Raw genomic sequence first — 22,292 nt, 5'->3', positions numbered from 1 at the left:
TCAGCCTAGTAGCACTAATAATAAAGACATTCGAAGATTTGGAGCAAAATCTAATAGTCTTTGAGGTAGCAACACAAGGAAAATTATGTTATTATTATAAGACGATTTCTTGAACGCTTTTTGAACTCTTCGATGGGGATGAGCACACAATATAGTCATCAAATTTTTGTAGTGAATTATGGAAAAAATAACATAACCAAACCATCAAACTTAGGTGAGATGGAATTTTCAGAGCATCAATAATTTGTATTGATTCCATTTCTATTGCTTGGACATTAAGGACATCCTTATGACTCAAGTCCATGCATGATTCTAGTAAAGTCATGAAAGTTCTTAATGCAATGACCTCTCCAATGGCCAAAATAAATGAAATAGCATTTTCTTTTCTTCTTCTTTTCCTTGTATTCTCGTAAATCACTGTGAGTATAAGGATGGTGATGTCTGCTCATGTCAAAACTCAGTGGTGCTCATAACCGCATCTTGGTTTCAAAAAGAGATGAGATCAAACTTTATCGCCACACGGGTACTATGTGACATAAAAGAAATGTCTGCCGCTATGTTTGAGAATATCTACAGGGTTCGGAAAGTTTCCGAAAAAGATGGTAAAGCCTGTTTTATCTGCTACAAACCAAGCAGTACTGTGTTGATTACCCAGGATCAAAAGGATTTGTTTTATATTTGCCCTAACCATTTAAAGGACTCCAGAAACTTTGGTAATCCAATTTACGGTCCAGAGCTAGAGGAATTAAAACAACGCCTAAAGGCTAAAGAAGATAGAGAGAAGATTCTTACGTTTCTTATCAATGAAAAAACAAAGTTTGGGTCTTTCGGCAAAATCCTTGGCTGGGGTGATAAACCCAAGAAGGAGGAATCTGAAGATAAGGATAAGGACACTAAGAAAACAGAAAGATCTAAATCAATAGATGAGCTACGGCTGGATTTGAACACGATTATGAAAGACAAATCAAGCATTGAAGAACAAATTAGGCTAGGTGAACTTAACGTCAAGCAGTTTGTTTTGAATTCAGATATCTTTAAAATCAGAATCAGAGCGCATAGAAAGAAAATAGACCTACAGCAAAGAGCTGCAAAAATTCAACTGGGTGAAGTTTTTCCCTCGGTTCCTCAAAATTTGCCTTAGTTCATAGATAGAGAATAAGTACTCTTTGGATGACTTCTGAATGTATTGGATGCTTACTCTTAGAATACCGTCATAAATAACCATGTATTCTAGTCAATTCTCTTCTTTGATGGAAAAAATTTAGGAGGTATTTTCTTGATTTAGATAGGCTGTACCTGATGATAAGATATTGTAGCTCTCCATGGCATTGACTATCGATGATCACTGGAAAGTACAGAAATTGTGTCAAAAAAAAAAAAAAAAGAAAAAAAAATGTAAGGAAGGAAAACATGTGAGATCGTTAGGATCGGAAGGAGGCTTTCTTTTTTAAATCCATCCGAGATGTTTTTCTAAAACATCGTATTTGAATAATAGGTTTTATTTTCACCAACATCATGAGATTAACTATAGCATTGAAGGTCTTAGTGGCCTTGTATTTGGCTTCAAGTTACAAATCGCTTCCCTTAGCCTACTTTTTCAGATTCTTCAATCAGGTATTTCAACTATTAATTGTGCCATATATTAAAAAGAAATTGGGGTTTACAGTGAAACTCGGTCCTCCTATTAAAAATGAAGGGCCTAATTTGGCCATTTTCACTCCTCAGGTATTCAAAACCTATAATTCGCCTTTTGAGTGTGACATGTTCTTTCATAAATCCAACTCGACTTATTTTACTGAGCTTGATATTGTCAGAACTAGATTGATGTGTACTATTTTCGGCGAGTTTTTTCTACAATACTATGGTAGGCATGGCAGCTTCCCGTATGTTCCGGTTCTGGCAGTGCAAGCAACTTTCAAGAAAGAAATCAAGCCTTATAGCAGATATAATGTGGTGAGCAGAATCGTGGCGTGGGATAACAAGTGGATTTTCATTCTTTCCAAATTCATTTTGCCCGGCCAAAATGACAGAACAAGTTGTACTGCTATTACCAGATATATTCTTAAACAGGGAAGAAAGACCATTGAACCAAGAGAAGCTATGAAAGCATGTGGTTTATACAGTAAAGAAGCTGAAGAGATTTCTCAGAAAAATTTTGCTATGGTTGAAGATTTTTTGAATACTGGTGATATACAAGATGTTGATTTGTATATTCCTGAAGTTATTCCTGCTCGCGACTGAATTATGTTTTTTATCTAGTAGACGGTTTATTTTTGCTTTAGAGCTGCAATAGATTGCTTTTGAGATACAGAAATATTCAAACGATTTATATTATATACAATGATATATGTTGTTGTTGTTTTTTGACATACCTAATGCGTTATTGATGCTCCGTAATGCATCTCTCTCCCAACATCGACCCATTCATTGCTAAAGATTTCTTGCCTTGGTTGACTAAAAACCAAGCTTTTGAGGTATTTCACGTACCAAAATCCTTTTCTATTAAACATCTTTTTATTTTATCCATTCATAGAGTTTCTGCTCTTTATAAGGAAGGAAATTGTTTAATTTGCTACTTGTTTGCTTTTGCTACGGCATTTTATATGAAGGAAAAAATAAAAAATTCCTGACTTTTGACCAAACTTCTTCCTTTGTATGTTAAAAAAAATATATTTAAATTGTAATCAAATCATAACTTTCTTTCATTTCGTTCCAAATCTCTTTCTTCTTCTATTTTCCATTTTACACCATATATTTGATAAGGCTTGTGATGGTTTCTCCAACCCCAAAAAATACAAGACTTTGCTGCGCTTTGGATGAATGTTTGGGATTTAATATCCCTGATTCAAAGCTAGTTACTAAAACAGGACATTCAAACTATGAAAGAAAATATTCCTTTAGGCACCAAAAATTGGCCTCATTGCAAAGCATTGTGGCTTCTAGCTATTATTCTGGAAGTGAAGATGATGATATTAGCGGACAAGCCATGAGAGATGTGGATCCTATACGAATTCCACCGAGAAATCCAATAAGATGGAGTTTAATCAATCAAAACTTCACTCCTGTTACTAATCCACTGCCTAAAGTTTTAGAAGAAGATGAATCCGAACTTGGATCAGTCAGTGATATTTTATCTCTTTACAACCGCAGTGATGATAAAAGTGATAATCAATCTTTTCAACAAAGCGTGATTTCAGAATCAGTTCTACAGGAAAAGGCTAAGGACATTGTATTTCCCAAAAATGATGAAACAGGTGATTGTGATGGTGGCTTGCAATTTTATGAATCCAATAACGGCGGCTCCTCTCCAAGTGTACCTGCTGAGGAGATTCCAATTTTTATAAACTCCAATACCCATATAAATGAAACTTCTGCAAATTTCTTATCCAGCAGTACAACTATTGCATCTGATTGTTCTATTGATGACAAACCAAATTTTTCGGATATTAGTGATGATAGAAGTAATGTTGCAACTACCAACGTTGGTATAACTTCTAGCGAGGAAACTATGAGTGACCAATTTTATTTTACAAATAATTTCCACGAATCAGGAAATGATGGTACTGAAAATACTGGGCTTATGTGGAACCTTGAGCTTCCTGTAGGTGAAACTGATCTTCATGCAGCCGCCAAACAAAGACTCAGCTCGGAAGGTCCAAATAAACTCAGAAGTAATGGAGTCATAAACCATAAGAGAAGCAATTCTGGGGAATCACAAGTTTCAGATATAACTTTTGAAACCACCATCTCTCAATCTACAGCTGCTACTTCTATTTTTGGATCTGACGATAAAAATAAGAGAGATCAATTCCTCTCTAATTCAATTGCTTTAACCTCACCAAATGTTGGAATGGAGACTGATTTAAAGATATCTGAAGTTGGTGAAGTATGCTACCAACAACAACAGCAACAACAACAACTAGGAAATCCTTGTGACGATGGGACTATATCCAAACAAATACAAGTCGATTATCAGCAAAATCATGAACAAGGAAATTCCGAGAATAGCACAAAAACTCTAGATCCTTTTGAAAGTATTTATGGATTCCAAAATTTTAATCATTCACCCCTTTCCAAAAGAAAACAGGCTTCAGTTGATCAAATCGGGTATGCTGCATATGTCGATATCAATTATGAAAGTTTGCCCCAGGCTCAACAAATAAAGCAAGAGACCCCTAATTTTTTGCAAAATTTTGAAAAAAATAACTCCAGTTTCAAAGATGAATCAAGGGGGTTTCCAAATGACACGGCTTCTTCCGAAATCATTGCATCCAACATTTCTATTTTGCGCAATATCTTATACGAAGAAGATGGGTATGACAGCAACAATTTTCAAGTTTCAATTAATGAACACTTGGAAACTTGGTCTTCAGGTGTCATTGGTGGTGATGTGGCACATGAACCGATGGAGAGACCTAAATATCTGATGTTTGGGCTGCTGATGAAGAAACTTTATCACTCTGATGAGAATCGATTGAAGCTCAAAAAAATTAAACTTGGTTTACCTAATATTAACTCTCTCAATCCTGCAAATTTGAAAATGAAGACACTACAAAAGTTCCCACATAATTTAAAAGAGTTCATAATAACAAAAGCTTCCAAATATTGATATCTAGCTCGCTTGTTCATTATTGTTACCTTTATTTCTTTTTTTCATAGTTATAGCATAGTTGTTCCATGGTTGTACCATATTATGTATTAGTTTATTCTACAATTTCTTGCAACAATATAATCCTGTGTATTTGTAATAAAAAGTAAATGATAACGAATCCATGCATTGCATGGTCTAGCTACAGGCCGGTTAAGAACCACCGACGCGCAGAAAAAAAAAGCCAAAGTGTTTAGAACTGAATGATTCAGATCTGATTACCAGGCAGAAATTCTGAGCCCAACGTTGAGAATGTCGTATAGATCATCTTATCGCTCTGGTCATGGAGGAGCATCTTCTGGTGCGACATCTAGAAAATCACATAGTGAAAAGAACCAACAAATCCTTAAAGCATTAGCAAAGCAGGCTGCCAACAAAAACTGCGCTGATTGTAAAGTGGCCACTAATCCAAGATGGGCTTCGTGGAACATAGGGGTTTTCGTATGCATTAGATGTTCTGGTATCCATAGATCCATGGGAACACATATATCGAAGGTTAAATCGATAGACTTGGATTCCTGGACTGATGACCAGGTTCAATCAATGGTGGCATGGGGAAATGAAAAGGCTAATGTTTATTGGGAGCATAATTTACCTGACAATCATGTTCCGGATGATAGCAAAATACAAAACTTTATTAGAACCAAATACGAGTTGAAGAAGTGGGTTGCAACTAAATATCTTCCTGATCCAAAAACTATCAACACGTCATCATCATCTACAGAGTCGGCCAATACAAATATTCTTCCAGATTCATCTGCTCCAAAATCTGTATCTGCTCCTTCCAATGGCAATGGCATTGATCTATTAGGAGGCTTTGAATTATCTACAACTTCTGCCCCTCTGTCATCTGCTAATTCTAAAGATCTCAATGACAAGCCTTTACCCAAACCAAGTGCTCCGGCTGCTGCTTCTACCGGTGGATTGTTAGACTTGAATTTTTCAAGTCCTTCTAATACAGGTATTCCTTCGTCCACTGGTGCTACTGCCGCTACTGTTAATTCAACTCAGCAATCTGGCCGTCAAGATTTGAAAAAATCCATTTTGGCGTTATATTCTACTCCATCTAATTATAATAAACCTGCGGTAGCCCCTTCGCCGGTCTCGAGAAACTTGTATTCTCAACCACAACAACAACAGCAACAACCTAGTAGTTCATTCGGTGGTTTGAGCAATTCATTAGCAAGTTTGAACTTGTCCAGTAATACTTCTGCTGCTTCTTCCAGTAGCACCAGTACTGGCATCAATACTAATTTTGACTACAGCTCTTCCAATGTGTGGAGTAGTGCACCAACCTTGATGAATGGCTCCAATAATACAGCGAGCGCTACAAAGAAATCTGCACTTGATGATGATCTTTTCAAAAACGTATGGAGTTGATGATATTATAGAATATGGACCCATGAGCCAGTAGCACTTTTGTTAGCATTGTTAGTTACCTTTATATGTACGCTTTTTTTTTGTAATTCTTCTACAAACTTTTAGAATGGCCCAATACAGTTACTCAAAAAAGGTGATAGTAATTTAAAGTGTTCATTGTAAGTTCTCCATTTGGAGTTGGACAAAATCAAAAAGTTATAAAATCACTTTACAAATTTATAATTAAATAGAAGTACTTCATAAATCATTAATTTAACAGTTATTTATAAAGTTGCAAAACCAATAAGTAAAAGAAACTTTAGGAAACAAAAAGCTTTAGAAAACTTAGTTGGTAAGGTCCTTCTTAAGAGTACCCAAGAAAGAGTGCTTTTCTTCTGGAGTTTGGAATCTACCCTTACCGAATTTAGAGGCAGTGTCGATCCACTTCAAGGTAACTTCTTCAGTGGCTCTTCTGGAAGTGTCAACGTACAAGGACTTTCTCAAGGTCACAATTCTCTTCTTGATACCTGGAATAGAACCCTTAACCAAGACGAAATCGTTCTTGATTTCACCGTATCTGACGAAACCACCCATTGGGGTAATGGTCTTCTTGGTTCTGTCGAATTCAGTAGCACCATTGGCTTCATCTTCACCCTTACCAACTCTGTAAACCTTGTGGTTGATAGAAGTTCTGGAATGGTAACCGTTTTGACCAGCACGGGCAACAGTCCAGTTAACGTGGGCTGGATGCCAAGCACCAATACAAGCGACCTTTCTCAAACCTCTGTGGGTCTTTCTTGGCAACTTCTTAGTACCGTATCTGTGGGTAACACCTTCGAAACCGTGACCCTTGGTGACAGCAATGACATCGATCATTTCGTTTTGTTCGAAAACAGAGTCAACAGCAACAGTCTTTTCCAAGTGTTCCTTAACCCAGTTGACCTTATCAGCGATGGAACCACCGTTCAATTGGATTTCAGCCAAGTGAGCCTTCTTTTGGGTCAATGGAGTCTTCTTGATTTGGGTGTGGACCAAAACTCTAACGACAGAACAGTACTTGACAATTCTAGCAAATTCCTTTTCGGAGTTCTTGGAGAAGTTAGCAGAGTACTTGGTGAAAGCCTTCTTCTTAGACTTGTACCAGTTCTTGTAGAATCTTCTCTTAACATCGTCAGACAAGTGTTCAGCCCAGACGGTGGTCAAAGATCTCAAACCTCTTGGAGTTTCGACGTAACCGACAACACCGACAACAACAACTGGTGGAGTGTCAACAACGGTAGCGGCTTCGACGATTTCTCTCTTGTGCATCTTAGAACCTGGTCTGTTCAAGTCTCTAACGGTGGTGGTCATACCAGCCTTGTAACCCAAGAAGGCGGTCAAAGCAACTGGCTTGGTCTTGTCATCCTTTGGGAAAGACTTAACTCTACCTTGGTGTCTGGCAGCTCTCTTCTTTGGCAAGAAACCTAAATGCCCGTGTCTTGGGGCTTCGTACTTTCTGTGAGACATTGTTAAATGGGTAGTAATGAAATAAAAGTTTTGATAAAGAAAAGAGAAAAGAAGAGAAGAGTTCAGAAAGGATGGTATTGTCTTTTTATTTTTTTTTAGCGCTGAAAAAAGTGAAAAATTTTTCTTTGCATCAAATTGGTGTTGGGATGTAATTGAAAAGTGGCGTCCTTCTGGTAGGGTAATTACATTGTTTTTATGTGTATGTGCGTTTAGTATATTGTTAACCGCACCATATGTACTGCTCTATCGTACATACTACGAATATGGTCACCCTACTTTACATTTTATCGTGTTAAATTATTTTGTTGTTTATTATTATTTGTCTTCCTTGTTGTTATTAGAAGAGAAGAACCAATCCCATTATTATTATTCATTTAATACACTTACCTTCTTTGATTTATTACTGTTAATTCAGCCTTATAACAAGTTGTTAAATACGAGCCACTTGTTTGAGTTGTGCGTTCTATCAGATAGTTAAAGAGACCAAGTACGGTGATAACATCTGATCTTCTTATCACATATCTAACTCGAGATCGAGTGAAGATAAGAATCGATATAGGATTAAGAAGTCAACTCTTCATCCCTTTCCTTTTCTGTTGTCATTTCACCCTCTCACGTAAAAACCGGAAATAAAAGTATTGTACTCCGTAATATTTTATCAGATATATATTAGGCACTAGAAGGATAGAAGAATAGTAAATATTATATGGAAAATTGTTCAAACCGCACTGTAACCACCTCTAGAAGTACTATTACCAAAGAACTTTTCAACGACTTCTTTGGCAAACCCTGGAACGCTTCTGGCGATATCCACCAAAATCTCCGTCACCTCATTTATAGTGTCCTTCCAGTTCAATGGAGTACCATTTCTCTTTGTGATGGCTAACCAGACAGCCATAACGATGTAAATAGATATAATAACGCAAATCACATTAATAATGAATGAAAAGAGACTAAACCCGGATGATGTTGAAGGTTTCTTTGTGTCGTCTTCATTCTTATCATCATTCTTATCATCATTACCTTCAGATGGTTTTTTCTCCTTCGAGCATAAGGATGAAGTTCGCCATTCAATTTCCAAGTTTTCATTATCCCATGTCTTTATTTGTATGTTATCTTGGTCATTCTGCTTATCCTCATTGACACTTTCATCACAAATGAAGCTGATACTGCTACCAATGGTATTCGAGCCCCAGTTTGCTCCCTTGAGCTTAATATTCACCAAGGTTGTTTCTTCATCGTTCTTATTGCTATTTTTGTATTGTCTATCAACGTTGAATTCCGGGTTTAATGAGTTGGAGAATGAGATTACTTCAGTTTTCAAAGGTTCAGCACCCGGTAACGAGATATACCTGACCCCGCAGATCTGTGATTCATTCGGACATTCTTTCAAGACATCATAATACTCTTTGTTTTCGTTATCATTTATGGCCCCGCAAACATTGATAAACCAGGTTATATTAGATACTGATGGCGGTGTGTCATGCACCATGGAAATATGATGGAGACCTTTAAGTGAGTCAAAATTGAATTCATTTATTTCCTTCTTGAAGCAATCAAATGCTTGAGTGACACTGGCTAATAACAGAATGGAATATAAGGCATTCATCAACATTGTTGTAGGTGATAGGTACAGTGAGATAGCGATATAGTTAACTAACATCCTGTTTTTGTTTTTTATTTTCTGTTTTTTCTTGGTTGTTTTTTTTTTGCTCCTATCATCACATGAACCGAAAGTGAACAGTTACAACACCTTAATATTATCTTGTTTGCTATCTAATTTGAGGCTGATCATCATGTAAATATGTACAATCCAATTCTATTTTTGCCTTTTAATTTTATATATTTCATTTGATGATGTATTAATTCACAGGATGGTATCGGAAGCAGGAGACACCGCAATGACCCATCGCTGCGGTGTTTACGCTGTCTGAAAAAACCAAACTTGACACAAATAAACGAGCCAAACGTCTCTTTCTTCATTATCTAACTCGAGTTCTCCTAAAATCAACATGAATAATATCGTTCTAGCATTATTGGTCATTGTGACTGGTTACATTGTTAAGATTACTCTTTTCCCATCTTACAAACAGAATCCAAATTTGAAATCCAAAGGTAAAAAGAAACCAGAAGTGGAAAAGAAGAAGCCGATCGTTGAAGGATCATTCACTCCTCGTCAGCTCTCGCAATACAATGGACATGACGAAAAAGAAATCTTTATTGCTGTGAAAGGCACTGTCTATAATGCCAGCTCAGCTCGTGGATTTTATGGTCCTAGTGGGCCTTATTCCAATTTTGCTGGACATGATGCTTCAAGGGGTTTGGCCAAGAACTCGTTTGAGTTCGACGTCATTAGAACTTTTGAACAGCCAATTGATGACTTGAACGATTTAACCGAAACGGAGAAGGTTGCTTTGGATGATTGGGAAGCGTTATTCAAAAGAAAATACCCTGTTGTTGGTAAATTAGTTGCCGAGGAAACTTAGAAGAATGGGTTGAGTCATGAAGACCAAATCTATTGTATAAGAAGATGATGAATAGCAAGAACAATGAAAAAAAAAAAAAAAAAAATTGTTTCACATTTTCTTTGGCATTTCTTGCTCCTTTTTATGCCCTAATAAGTGAAGTATGCCCCCATCTTCCTCCTATCAATTTGCTACAATTTTTGCCGTTAGTTAGTATATAAATATTTGAAATAATTACAGTTTTTTCCAAGATTTCTGCTAATAGGATAACATTACTTTTCAAGATTCAGATCTAAAAACTTGAGAGCTACAAAAAAAAAAAAGGCTGCTGTCAATTTAAGGGAATATTTTGCAAGAGGAGAAGTGAATGCTAGCGCACTGTTTTGAGTCAGAAAAAAAGTTGAAAAGAAAAGCCCCACGCGGGGCTCGAACCCGCAACCTTTCGATGACGCCTATTGCTAAGAGTCGAATGCACTACCGATTGTGCTAGCGAGGCTTGTTGAAAAGGGAGCGGTTTTTTTGAAGGCACATACATGAATATTGTTATTTTGCTACGCGCACCCAAAAGTTAATAGTTAATTCATTAGCCCAATTACTGTTATTATTATCGATGAATGAGTTAATCATATGTTAATTATTAATTAACCACAAATATCCTAAATAGCATATGAGCCAGATTCACAGTAGGTCTGTAGAAAAAGTAAAGCAATATAGATATTGTAGATTAGATGAAGTATCCATTACAAAGTTGGTTATTAGTTTGGGTCGTTGATTGGTTCATTTATTTGTTAGTCTACTTCTAGTAGATAGTTTTTCGAATAATATTGAGTTATTATTCTTCTATCCTCCAAGTAATTAATTCTTCCTTTCATATGATGACAGATGAAAGCCCTTTTATATCTATGTTCAGAAGAATCTAAACATAGTAATATCCATATACATTGCTTAGTGGTTGCAGCCCACTGGTGTTGTATTGGAGCAATCAATGTACAGAGTTAGTTAACATTGATCAAGCATCATTCGTCAATGAGCTGTGATCCATAGTCTAAAGAACCGCCACAGTAGTACACTCCGACAGATACTGTGAATTACTCTCTTATCCATATATACTTGTTTCTCAAATATTAGTCACGTCACTAATAAAAAAACTTGATAATTCAAGTTACCAAAGGGAAAATTGCAATTTTATTATATGGTGCAGATTTTTTAGTTTGAAATTTCCACTGGAGAATTTTGAAACTTTATCCTGATGGGAATGAAACCACAATTTGGGAAAAGAGCAAAACAGAATTTGTCACTCTTTGTTTCAACTGAAAAAAACACCAGAGCATTAAGCATTACCTCAACTTTCAACAGTTAGTCATCAGATGAATATTAATGAGCATATTTTCATTAATGATACCACCAATTAAAAAGCATATGTTGATCTTTGTGCTTAACAACAAAACAAAGACAATTTTTTTTCGTCTCAATTGATTGCGATATAGAGTCTGAGAGGTCTGAATTTGAGTACAACTTAGTTTAGCAATTTGTTTTTGTTTTTGGTGGAGATTGATTTGTCCCTTAACATTCCTAGTTGTGTGATGGCGTTTGAGATAGACACATGGTGCTGGGATATTTCATTTATCTGATAACACTTTGTGATATATTTTTGAAGTTCATGTCCTCTTTTTCTTTTTTTTTCCCCTTTATTCTTTTTGCATTATATTTCACAATATTGATGGTTACTACATTGATAATACTCTGTATTTGAAATATTGCAGTGGTCTGCGGAGAAGATAAGAATCAATACTTTATTTTATTACAATAGTTGTAAAGAATGAGGACGAGCCCCGGATATGAATAGTGGTTCGTTACCAGGATTATATAGTGTGTAACCATCTTTTTATAGGACAGCATCCCATTTCTTTTATATTCTAGTCACCATTTAATCAAGTTGACATGTTACGTTATGTCTTTACAGTACAACCTCTTCCCTTAATAATTATTGAGTTTTTTTTTTTAACTGATGATGTGATTAATTTTTAAAGCAAGGTTCTTGGTTTTTTGACAACTTTATAGTACTGCATTATTGACAGTGATTATTCGATTTTAACAAATTTATGTTACCCATAACTACCGTGATGTTGCACAACTTTGCGGGGGGTTTTTTTTTTTTTTTTACGATACTTTGAACGCTATGGCGATTACTTAAGTATTGTTTCCTTAGTCCTAATATGCCTGAATTTCCAATTAATGATGGCAACTCAATAACACCACCTATATGGCAAGTTTCCAGATCTCAGTGAAATATTCTGGGGGAGTTCCCAATAGTTACAGTCACATTTTTTGACGTATGCAAGGCCCAACCGTCTCAGGATGTATAGGTATTATTGGATATAAATATAACCAGGCTGTGGTTCACCAGGTTGTGTCATATTGGGATTAAACTTCTCACAGAAGGAAATCGGATCGGAAGGCGGTTGGGCTGCCCTCGGCAACGGAAGTTGTTTTTCACACCGACGCACGGGCGGCCAACAATTTGTCATCGTCTTCATGGCAACCAGGATCATTGCCCCAGCATCCTTACAACAAAAAACAACGCACATCTGGCGTCCAGTCCCGCAAAATAAGTGGCCAAAAGACCAGTGATTCTGATATGGCCCAGCCATCTGTCTATCCATGGCACATTGCTGGTGAAAAATAACATGAAGGAAACCCGTTTTCTCATTTTCTTGTTATTGTTGTTGTTGTTGTTGTTTTTGTTGTAAGAAAAACCTGGAAACCTCCGGTCCCAAAACTGTCCGTGAGAATGCGCTTTGGGAAAGTGAATGTGCATGATGCAGAGATAGAGATGGTTGTCGAAGAAACACCGGGGCAGTAGTAACAAGAGAGGGAGGGGACTTTCAGAATATAACCATTGAAAGGCACAACCTCTGCTAGTGATCTCGCCACCACCGCAATGGTTTCTATATTGGGGGCTAGTTTCATTAGCGTAGGAAGATCATAGAGTTTACCGTTGCACCTGCAACCCAACGCACACACAAGGAAAAAAAATATCCTTTTTCTTTACAATTTTTCCTTTTTTTTTTCCTTTTTTTTTTTTTTCCTTTTCCGTGTGGCCAGAACCTACATTGTTCATCAAGTATAAATAAATAAGGGAGTCCCTTTTTTTTGACCCTGTCCATAACTTCCACCAATACCCTTTTTTGAAATTTTTTTTTTAGATAGTCTGGCATTAAACCTAGGCCAAGGAATAAGAAGAAAGAAATTATCTTGTGGATTCTTCTAATTATCAACCATCTTTAATCTACGGAATTTAATTCACACCATTCTTGCTTTTATCATAAAGAGTAACTCCTATACTCATTTCGTGAAAAAGGCAACAGGATATTATTTGTGCCATAATCCCTATCATTTATCCTTCAATTCTAATATATTTTGCTAAGGTCCCAACTTAGTATTTTCAGTGATTTTTTTCCCTGCCCCTAAAAAGCAAACAAACAACATCATAACAATGTCTCTCTTTGGTGCCAACAAAGCAGATGAGGAGCAGATCAAAAAAGCCTTCCAATCTCAGGCTTCCACTGCGTCATCGTCTACCAATTTACCAAATAGTGAATCAACTGGGTCTTTTGCTCACTCATCTAATTATGAAACTGCTTCTGAAAGAGACTCCATTGAACTCGAAACATCAAATGACAATAACGAAAGATTCACCGACAGACAGCAACCAGAAAGTGATATCACAGACAATAACTCGATCAGCACAATAACAGCTCAGAGCGAGCCTGCTATCCAGAAGCCGGTGACTAATCATGATGATGTCGCAAACCCAAGCAGCAAAGGGACCGTGACTAATTCTGGTTTACATTCCGACTCTGATTCAGACACCGACGAGGCCTTGAAATACACTGGTGATTCAAGTGAGGAATTGCCTCAATTGGGAAATCTTGATAGTGCCTTACACAGAGAAATTTCTAGAATCTCAAGAGTTAGAACTACCGAAAGAAGACTCTCTGAAGTCAAACAGGCGTTATCTAATCAACCAACTGAGGAAACCAGTATCAATGAAGAGGCCATTCCTCTTGAAAAATTGGACTGGGATGGACCAAAGGACCCAGAAAATCCTCAAAATTGGTCCCCTCTAAAGAAGTGGTTTGTCACAATGACCACTGCATTCACAGCTCTCGTGGTTACTTTTGGCTCCTCTCTATATACTTGTGGGATCTTTGATATGGTTGAGCGTGGTATGGCCTCCCAAGAATTGGCAATTTCTGGGTTAACGTTCTATGTTCTTGGGTTATCATTTGGCCCTATGATTGCTGCTCCTTTATCAGAATTGTACGGTAGAAGAATTGTTTATTTAACATCTTTCCCAATTTCCTTGATTTTCACCCTTGGTGTTGGGTTTTCCAAAAAAATCAGAGAAGTTCTTGTGCTTCGTTTCTTTGCTGGTTTAGTTGGATCTCCTGCTCTTGCTGTCGCCAGTGGTACAATTGTTGACATGTGGGCTTTAGACGAAATTGAAGTCGCTATGAGTTTCTTCTGTATGGCTCCATTTGCTGGTCCAATTGTTGGTCCAGTTATTGGTGGCTATGCCGTGGAAAAGGAATCTTGGAAATGGACAATGTGGATTGATTTGTTTTTCGGTGCTGGTCTTTTGCCTTTTTTAACACTTTGTCCAGAAACCTATAAACCAGTGCTTTTGGAAAAAAGAGCTAAAAAAAGAGGTATTAAGGTTGCTAAGCCTGATATTAACCTTTCCGACTACGTGAAAGAAATCATCTCGCTTTACATCACCAAGCCATGTGTTATGTTGGCTGTTGAACCAATCGTTTTGGTGTTTTCTATCTGGTCTGCTTTCATCTTTGCTGTGTTGTTTGGATTCTTTGAAGCTTATCCAGTGATTTTCAGGGGCGTTTATAAGATGAGTCTTGGTAACTCTGGCTTGCCATTCCTTGGTATTGGTGTTGGTTTAGTTTTCGGTATGCTTTTATACTTGTACTTGGTCAAATGTGTTTTCTGGAAGAAAAATGAAGACGGATCTTCTCCTCTTTTCAAAAATGGCGTCTTTAGTCCTCCAGTACCAGAAACTCGTTTATTGCCAGCCAAGATCGGTGCCATCTTTTTGCCAATTGGCTTATTCTGGGTTGGATGGAGTGGTCGTGAATCTGTGCACTGGATTGTCCCAATTATTGGCGGGGTTCCATTTGGGTTTGGTTTGATTCTTATTTTCTTTAGTACCATCACATACTTCTCCCTTTCGTACCCACCAATTTCTGTGGCTTCTGCCATCGCTGCTAACAACTTCTTGCGTTATATCTTGGCATCTGTTTTCCCTTTATTCACCGTTCAAATGTATGAAAATGTTCATATTGGCTGGGCTTCATCAATCTTTGCCTTCATCGCTGTCGCTATGGTTCCTATCCCATGGGTTTTCGCCAAATACGGTCCAAAGCTAAGAGCAGGTTCCCGCTTCAGTTACGCTGCGGTGATGAAACAGAAAGCGGCTGAAGCTGCTAAAGAAGCGGCTGAAGCCCAAGAATTGAACAGATTGGAAAAACAATTGACCAGAAAATCGGAGAAAGTTGGTGGTCCAGTGGCTGCAGAACAAGTTTAAGATACTTGCTCTCTTAGAGATCCCAATTTGCTTCATTAAACGAAAAAATATATCCCAACGTCGTTCTTATCTCTCTTTATTTTATCATATTTCTTATGAAATCTTTTTCAAGATTCTGTTTTTCCATGTTTTAGTCACTCTTCCTGTTGATTCACTTCTTAGAATACCAACCTATCTTAATTTTTCAAATCCAATCAAACCCTCATTCCACGCAATGCATCAACAACATACACACGCGCGCGCGCGCTTTTCAATATTTCGCTTACATCACATTTTATGATGAGCAAAACGACAATAGAGAATCTTTTGGTTTTTCTTATATATTCTGATCTTTTTCTTATCTATTCTGATCTTTTTTATCCTGATTTTTCATGCTTTCTTTTCTTGCTTTATAATTCTTAATTGCTTGCAATCTTATTTTTAATTATTGAATGATTTTTAGTTTAATCTAATGATTCTACCTTGAAATAATAAATGTCGTAGAGATGAATTCAGTACAAAAAAAAAGTCATGGACTCTTTTTTTTTTTTTTTTTGTTAAATAGCAAAGCAACTTCTTACTCCTCGATGATTGGATTACTTATACACAAGCATTTTCTCTTTCTGGCAGCTCAAACAAGATTATTTTATTTTATTTTGCAGTTGATTTTGTTGGAACATATGACTCAATACTACAAGAGAAAAAAAAGAAAAAGAATCGTTTCGTTTATTATTTAAAATGCCAAATGGACTTAGCGATCAAACAAGTCATCACCTTCCAAATCTTCGTCGAAATCTTCAATGAAATTATCACTTTCGTCGTCATCATCATCATCATCATCATCATCACCTTCATCGTCATCAGTGATTGCTGAGTCACCAATAGTAAGACCAGGTCCGCTCAATTCAAAAAGGCCTTCAGGATCAAAGTTCGCCAACTGGATTTGTAACAAGGTTTCACCTTTAAGGTTCTTTCCCTTTGCAACAGTGTAACCATTTTCCACATTACAATTGATCAATTTGACCTTTGATTCAATTGTCACCTTTTCACCAATTATGCAATTTTCCAAAAATACGTCATCTTGAATGGTCACATTATCTAAAATAACTGACCCAGCAATACGACATCTTTTATCGATTTTACAATTGGCACCAATGATAGTTTTCTTGATATTGGTTTTTTCTTCAATCGTAGTTTCTGGCCCAATTTGGGATTCTGGACCGACATTTGGTGAATTTTTGTCCTTTTTACCTAGTGGAGGAGCCATTTGACCAGCCTGGATTTTTTTGATGTTTTCCATATGTTCATTTTGCATGATCCATCTATTAGCTTCCAAATAAATAGATAAATTAGAAGAACGAGCAAATGTACATTCATCTGGCAATATGAACATGTTAATGGACTCTTTTGGAACGGTATGACGCCATGAACGTCTGGCCAAATCTCTCATGATCTTGGTGCATGACTTGTATTCAAAGTCGTAATCTTCTTCTGCCAAAATTTGTATAGTTTTAAGTGAACAAAAGTAAATAAATGAATCCAACAATTTTGAAGAAACTTTAACCTTTGGGTTACGCCACACCATTTGTGTTCTAAGGTTCAAGAATTTGGTTTTCTCGATCGATGACTTAGAGTAAATATCCAACAAGTGGTTCTCCCCGTATTTATCTGTGGTATAACAAGTATAATATCTCTTCAAATTACTCTTTTTTTCATCGATGGTGGTAAAATTGTTCTTATAGTAAGTACACATCCCAATATCATTTTCCCCACGGTTACGATATTGTTCAATGAATATCTGAGGAGGAAGATCAGTCACAAAATCACACGACAACAACACAAAGTCTCTAGTGATCTTTCCTTGATCAGTTAACGCTTTCACGATACTTCCTGTGCCTTCAATGTCAAGACCCACAACTTCTACTTGACTAAACAATTCCTTATTTCTTTTTTCTTCATATTTCTTTACGGCACCAGTAACAGCATCTTTAGAAGAGGTATCAGTGACCACAATGACCGAATGGAATGGAGCACTATCACACCATTCCAAACTGTAATGAATCATTGGACGATTGGCAATTGGTATAAGAGCCTTTGGAATACCATTCTGACGCACCGAAGAGAAAGGAGAGAGGTTCTTACCCTTCCCACAGCAAATTACCACCTGGAATTCCATTGTAAATAAATAAATAAATAAATAAGATATAATGAAAAAGGTTCAGAGATCAGGAAGAAAATGATTTCGCAGATGAACTATGAGTGTGTTTGCCTTTAAAATTTTTTTTTTTTTTTCTCTCTGTTCCACGCTTTGGTGGGGCGTGCCCTTAGCATATTATACAAGCCTAAACTACAATAATAAACAACTGATACTGGAGACAGATATTGAAAGGCAAAAGTCACAATAGTAAAACTCTTTTACCGTACATATTATTCAATCATCTTTATGGAAAAGAGAGTCGAGACTTGAGAATCAGCAGCTTTCAACCACAAGTGAAATGAGCAGCACATGATATCACACGTGATAAAATAATCAGATTTTTCTCTTTGTGTGCAAATCCATGGATTCAAACATCATCGGTCAGTTTCACTTGTTCACGACAAAACTTTTTACGAAAACAAGGAATATCAAGAAAATAATCGCTGTTTGAACTTTCCAAAGGACATTTTCTTTTTTTTGTTTGTTTGGTGCCTTTGTTTGTTTTTTTATTTTATTTTCCATTTTCATTGAAAGAGTCCTAGTGGGATTATTATTGTTATTGGTGTGGTGCTAATTTTTTTGTGTACCTGTCATTTTCTTAACTGGATTCATCACAGACGGAGGTTCATCCTAGATACAAAAATATCACAAGAGATAAGAAATAATCATGAGCAAAAGTGATAGTGAGTTCGAGGATACCACTTTTGTGGACAAGAAGGCTGTTACCAAGAAACCATTTAGTGATGACGAGGATGATCTGTCAGACGAGGACTTATTGAATAAGGTGAACGCCAAGTTAAAGTCACTCAAATCAGAGTATATGGATGATGATGAGGAAGAAGAGGATGAAGAATTCACATCCCCAATAAAGAGACTTCAGCACAATAATGACAGTAAAGAAATTCTTCTGGATGACAAGTATGATGATGATATGCAGGACATCCAACTGCAATTAGATAAGGCAACAATCAACTCACACCAATCAGGATACCCAACAGAAGATACTTCTGCTTTTTCTGTAGCGTTTTCAGCCAGGGAAAAGGATGCGAGTAGTGAGAACTCCAGTCTAGCTGCTAAAAAACCAGGCTTTACCAGCAGCTTTACCAACTGGCTCACAGGAAAGCCTTCGAATACATCGCAACAACCACCCATAAAGAATGGATACGGATTCCAGGACGAAAAAGGGGAGATTATCAGCTACAAACTTTTGCTTTCACGGAATGAAGGAAATCAGGCATGTTTTAACGCTTTAGACGCTAAAGAACAAGAACAAATACAATTAGGTACAAATACTTTGAAAACCTTGTTCAACGAGTTCCAGAAAAATATTGAAAGCCATGGCTCAGACTCAAATCAATCAGACTATATTGACTGGGACTTCTGGTCGTTGATCATTAATGATTATAATGATTGTGTTGCAAAAGATCCCGTTAAATTGTACCGGGAATTGACTAACGGTATTCCAAGTAAGCTTAGAGGTCTTCTCTGGCAAGTAATGATCAATTCAAAATCTTATGGTCTCGAGGACATTTACACTTCTATTATTTTGGAACCTAGCAACCATGAAAAACAAATCAAAAAAGACCTATCAAGAACAAGATTTGTTACGGATAATAGCATGTCTGATAAGTCAGATAGCCTATTTAACATTATCAAGGCGTACTCATTGTTTGATAGTGAGGTTGGTTACACTCAAGGTATGGCGTTTATCGCAGTGCCTTTATTAATGAATATGAATGAAAGTGAAGCATTTTGTTTGATGACAAAATTGATGAAGGTTTACGGGTTAAGAGAGTTTTATTTACCAGATATGCCAGGATTGCACCTAATATTATATCAATTTGAAAGATTATTAGAGGACATGTCTCCTAAGTTACATTTGCATTTGATGAGACAAGGAATCAAATCATCGATGTATGCTTCTCAGTGGTTTTTGACGATGTTTGCTTACAAGTTCCCATTGGATATTGTGATTAGAATTTTTGATGTGATACTTGCGGAAGGGATCGAGTCAAGTTTGAAATTCGCTATTGCTCTAATGATGAAGAATGAGGATAAATTACTACAATTCAATTTTGATCAATTATTGGAGTATTTGAAAGATAAATTATTCGAGTATTATATTATTGATGATAATACCGAGGAATATGCCGCCAACCCATTTACGTTTGGTGCTGGTTCAGCTAACACAAATAATGTCAACAACAGTGCAAACTCTTACAGGGTTAATGAGTTGGTCCAAGACGCCATGAAGATCAAGATTCTTCCAATGACCTTAAAGAAATACGAAAGTGAGCACGAGGAAATTTATAAACTAGAGAAGGAAAGGGAAGAAGAAATAGAGACTCTCAGAACCAAAAACGCCCAGCTAACAAGAGAAATCAGAAAATTAGAACAATCTTATGCTATGTTAAATAAAGAACACGTCGAAGTTGCCAACGAAATGATTCAGGGAAAAGTTAATTTGGCGAATTTAGAAGATGAAAATAGCGATTTGAAGCAAGAAATCTCCCAATTAGAAGAGAAAATACTGGAATTGGAATCTGAACAAGCAAATCAATTAAAAGAAATTGAGGAAATGACATCTGAAGAAGGAAAATCGGGAGATATGATTGAAAAGCTCAAGGCAAAGGAAGAATTAGATCTTGATCTTGAAGAAGAAATCAGAAGAACTATGGAAAGGAACTTGGAGGTAATGGAGGCCAATAGGTTCTTAGAAGAGCAATTGAATAACTTAGACAAGCAATTTAAGGAAAGTAAGCGAGAGTACGAATCTGTTAGTATAGAGCATGAAGAATTGAAGAAGAAGTGGGGAATTGCAAAGAGTTTCTTTTCCGACTAATTGAAAGGCTAAATTTATTAATGTATTTTTTTTGTTTGTTTGTTTTAGTTTAAGAATATTTCTTTTGTTTGCATTTTGGCTCGTTTTCTCTAGCATTATTTTCTACTTGGTGGTTTTTTTTTTTGTTTTCATTAGTATAGTTTTCCTCCACATTGGTTGAATATATTAGAATATTTTTTCATCCTAGTTACCACTTGTATGGCTCTTGTGCAGGCACATGAAAAGTGAGCAAAAGAAATTTAACCAGAATAACCCAAGCAGTATCCAAGTGAGTCTCAAAAAACAAGAAGGACTACATCCAACCGGGAATATGAATAGTAGACAGCAAAAGGAACTAAGCGAATTTCTCACTAAGACTTCAATTATCCTCATTACATACGCCTTATTGCTCGTTTTTAACGTTAATACTAAAATCGCCTTCCCCATACTTATTATCATGGTTCTTTCCAACGCCTACAAGTTAAAGAGCTTATCATTTCTCTTCAATAAATTTGTCAAAACTGATATCTCCAGCCACAGGGCTGAACTCATCAACGCCGTGAAATCTATACAAGAATATAACGCTAAGACCAAGAAATGGAACTCCCGAAGAAGAAGCGCTTATAATCAAATGTCGGGGCACCACAAGGACATTGGCAACAAAATCGGGTATTTGGCCAGAGTTTCCAAAGTTGAACAGGCGATCCAAGAGAATTCCATTGTCTTGGAAGATATTGCCAAATCAGCGATTCAAAAATACAACATTGAACCTTCAGAGATGCGTTTGGCGGTACCGTCGGTGCAAAACTTTAGGGTAATTGAGTCATTATGCCATTATCAGCGGGATTGGTCAAGTGTTGGGGAGAAAGAAGTGGCACCAATATTGGAATTTTACAAAAAAGGATTGTCAAAGCTTGGATCGAATGTTAAGAAATCCAATACCGCAGTGATTGTTCCTGGATCGGGTCTTGGGAGGGTGGCGCATGAGATTGGGTTGGAAGGGTATCAACAAGTGCACGCCGTTGAGTACTCAATGTTGATGCATTTATTCAATGAGTTTGTGTATAGTGAGCAAAACAATAAGAACTATACAATTTATCCTTACATTCATTCATATTCCCACCATATCAGCGAGGCGAATCAATTGAGAACCATCAACTTGAACGGTAGTCGTCCAAAACCAGAAAACTTAACCTTGCACAACGCTGATTTCCGGAAATTTGAACTTCCAAACCCTGAAGGAATTGAAAATGTCATTATTGTCACGGAATTCTTCATTGATACTGCGGAAAATGTCTTTGAGTATTTAGATTCCATCAGCAAATTGGTGCAAGGAAAAAACGGTTATTGGATAAACTTGGGGCCTTTGAAGTATGGGTCGGCGCCAAAAATTGAACCGAATTTGGAAGAATGGAAGGAACTTAGAGCATTATATGGCTGGAAGGATATAGAGGAAGTTGATCCTTTGAAAGATGATTTGATTGGCTATTTGACGGATAAAAAGAGCTTATGGCAAGGAAACTACGGGGTGGCAAGATGGATTAGCAAGATTTCAAAGTGATTTATTTGCATAGAGTGATTATATATATGTATGCGACTAGTATCTTTTTTTTCCTTCTTTTTCTCTTGTTGATCTGTAGACCGTTGTTCCAGAGGTACACGGAATATCTAGCCCGCCGCTTTGCTTCTCATCTTCAATTCAATTCCACAATTGT

The 22,292-nt window shown here is 36.8% G+C and overlaps 12 protein-coding genes across 12 annotated transcripts; 8 read left to right on the top strand and 4 right to left on the bottom strand. All coding sequences in view use genetic code 12, as the record gives it.

Annotated features, from left to right (window-relative positions):
* Nucleotides 1-94: 94 nt before the first annotated feature.
* On the bottom strand, nt 95-325 carry DASC09_044450 (uncharacterized protein; the record flags this gene model as incomplete). The annotated part of the gene is made up of 1 exon (XM_064998044.1): nt 95-325. The coding sequence occupies one exon, from the start codon at nt 323-325 to the stop codon at nt 95-97; it is 231 nt and encodes a 76-aa protein (XP_064854116.1).
* A 219-nt stretch (nt 326-544) lies between these two features.
* Nucleotides 545-1,141, top strand: VFA1 (Vfa1p; the record flags this gene model as incomplete). Its single annotated transcript, XM_064998043.1, has 1 exon — nt 545-1,141. The coding sequence occupies one exon, from the start codon at nt 545-547 to the stop codon at nt 1,139-1,141; it is 597 nt and encodes a 198-aa protein (XP_064854115.1).
* A 374-nt stretch (nt 1,142-1,515) lies between these two features.
* DASC09_044430 (uncharacterized protein) lies at nt 1,516-2,241 on the top strand (the record flags this gene model as incomplete). The annotated part of the gene is made up of 1 exon (XM_064998042.1): nt 1,516-2,241. One exon carries the CDS (start codon nt 1,516-1,518, stop codon nt 2,239-2,241), a length of 726 nt encoding a protein of 241 aa, XP_064854114.1.
* A 529-nt stretch (nt 2,242-2,770) lies between these two features.
* DASC09_044420 (uncharacterized protein) lies at nt 2,771-4,609 on the top strand (the record flags this gene model as incomplete). The annotated part of the gene is made up of 1 exon (XM_064998041.1): nt 2,771-4,609. The coding sequence occupies one exon, from the start codon at nt 2,771-2,773 to the stop codon at nt 4,607-4,609; it is 1,839 nt and encodes a 612-aa protein (XP_064854113.1).
* A 291-nt stretch (nt 4,610-4,900) lies between these two features.
* On the top strand, nt 4,901-6,028 carry AGE2 (GTPase-activating protein AGE2; the record flags this gene model as incomplete). Its single annotated transcript, XM_064998040.1, has 1 exon — nt 4,901-6,028. The coding sequence occupies one exon, from the start codon at nt 4,901-4,903 to the stop codon at nt 6,026-6,028; it is 1,128 nt and encodes a 375-aa protein (XP_064854112.1).
* A 324-nt stretch (nt 6,029-6,352) lies between these two features.
* RPL3 (60S ribosomal protein uL3 RPL3) lies at nt 6,353-7,513 on the bottom strand (the record flags this gene model as incomplete). The annotated part of the gene is made up of 1 exon (XM_064998039.1): nt 6,353-7,513. One exon carries the CDS (start codon nt 7,511-7,513, stop codon nt 6,353-6,355), a length of 1,161 nt encoding a protein of 386 aa, XP_064854111.1.
* A 718-nt stretch (nt 7,514-8,231) lies between these two features.
* Nucleotides 8,232-9,176, bottom strand: ATG27 (Atg27p; the record flags this gene model as incomplete). Its single annotated transcript, XM_064998038.1, has 1 exon — nt 8,232-9,176. The coding sequence occupies one exon, from the start codon at nt 9,174-9,176 to the stop codon at nt 8,232-8,234; it is 945 nt and encodes a 314-aa protein (XP_064854110.1).
* Nucleotides 9,177-9,525: 349 nt separating this feature from the next.
* DASC09_044380 (cytochrome b5-like heme/steroid binding domain-containing protein) lies at nt 9,526-9,999 on the top strand (the record flags this gene model as incomplete). Its single annotated transcript, XM_064998037.1, has 1 exon — nt 9,526-9,999. The coding sequence occupies one exon, from the start codon at nt 9,526-9,528 to the stop codon at nt 9,997-9,999; it is 474 nt and encodes a 157-aa protein (XP_064854109.1).
* A 3,475-nt stretch (nt 10,000-13,474) lies between these two features.
* On the top strand, nt 13,475-15,580 carry DASC09_044370 (Tpo4 protein; the record flags this gene model as incomplete). Its single annotated transcript, XM_064998036.1, has 1 exon — nt 13,475-15,580. The coding sequence occupies one exon, from the start codon at nt 13,475-13,477 to the stop codon at nt 15,578-15,580; it is 2,106 nt and encodes a 701-aa protein (XP_064854108.1).
* Nucleotides 15,581-16,310: 730 nt separating this feature from the next.
* On the bottom strand, nt 16,311-17,735 carry GCD1 (translation initiation factor eIF2B subunit gamma; the record flags this gene model as incomplete). The annotated part of the gene is made up of 1 exon (XM_064998035.1): nt 16,311-17,735. The coding sequence occupies one exon, from the start codon at nt 17,733-17,735 to the stop codon at nt 16,311-16,313; it is 1,425 nt and encodes a 474-aa protein (XP_064854107.1).
* A 688-nt stretch (nt 17,736-18,423) lies between these two features.
* DASC09_044350 (GTPase-activating protein) lies at nt 18,424-20,598 on the top strand (the record flags this gene model as incomplete). The annotated part of the gene is made up of 1 exon (XM_064998034.1): nt 18,424-20,598. One exon carries the CDS (start codon nt 18,424-18,426, stop codon nt 20,596-20,598), a length of 2,175 nt encoding a protein of 724 aa, XP_064854106.1.
* A 217-nt stretch (nt 20,599-20,815) lies between these two features.
* DASC09_044340 (uncharacterized protein) lies at nt 20,816-22,138 on the top strand (the record flags this gene model as incomplete). The annotated part of the gene is made up of 1 exon (XM_064998033.1): nt 20,816-22,138. One exon carries the CDS (start codon nt 20,816-20,818, stop codon nt 22,136-22,138), a length of 1,323 nt encoding a protein of 440 aa, XP_064854105.1.
* Between the last annotated feature and the right edge of the window lie 154 nt (nt 22,139-22,292).

The sequence above is a fragment of the Saccharomycopsis crataegensis genome (genome assembly GCF_037102585.1).
Source record: "Saccharomycopsis crataegensis DNA, jcf7180000000084, whole genome shotgun sequence".
NCBI lineage: Eukaryota > Fungi > Ascomycota > Saccharomycetes > Ascoideales > Saccharomycopsidaceae > Saccharomycopsis > Saccharomycopsis crataegensis.
Note: the sequence above shows the minus strand (reverse complement) of the source record. Positions and strands in the feature narration are given on the sequence as shown.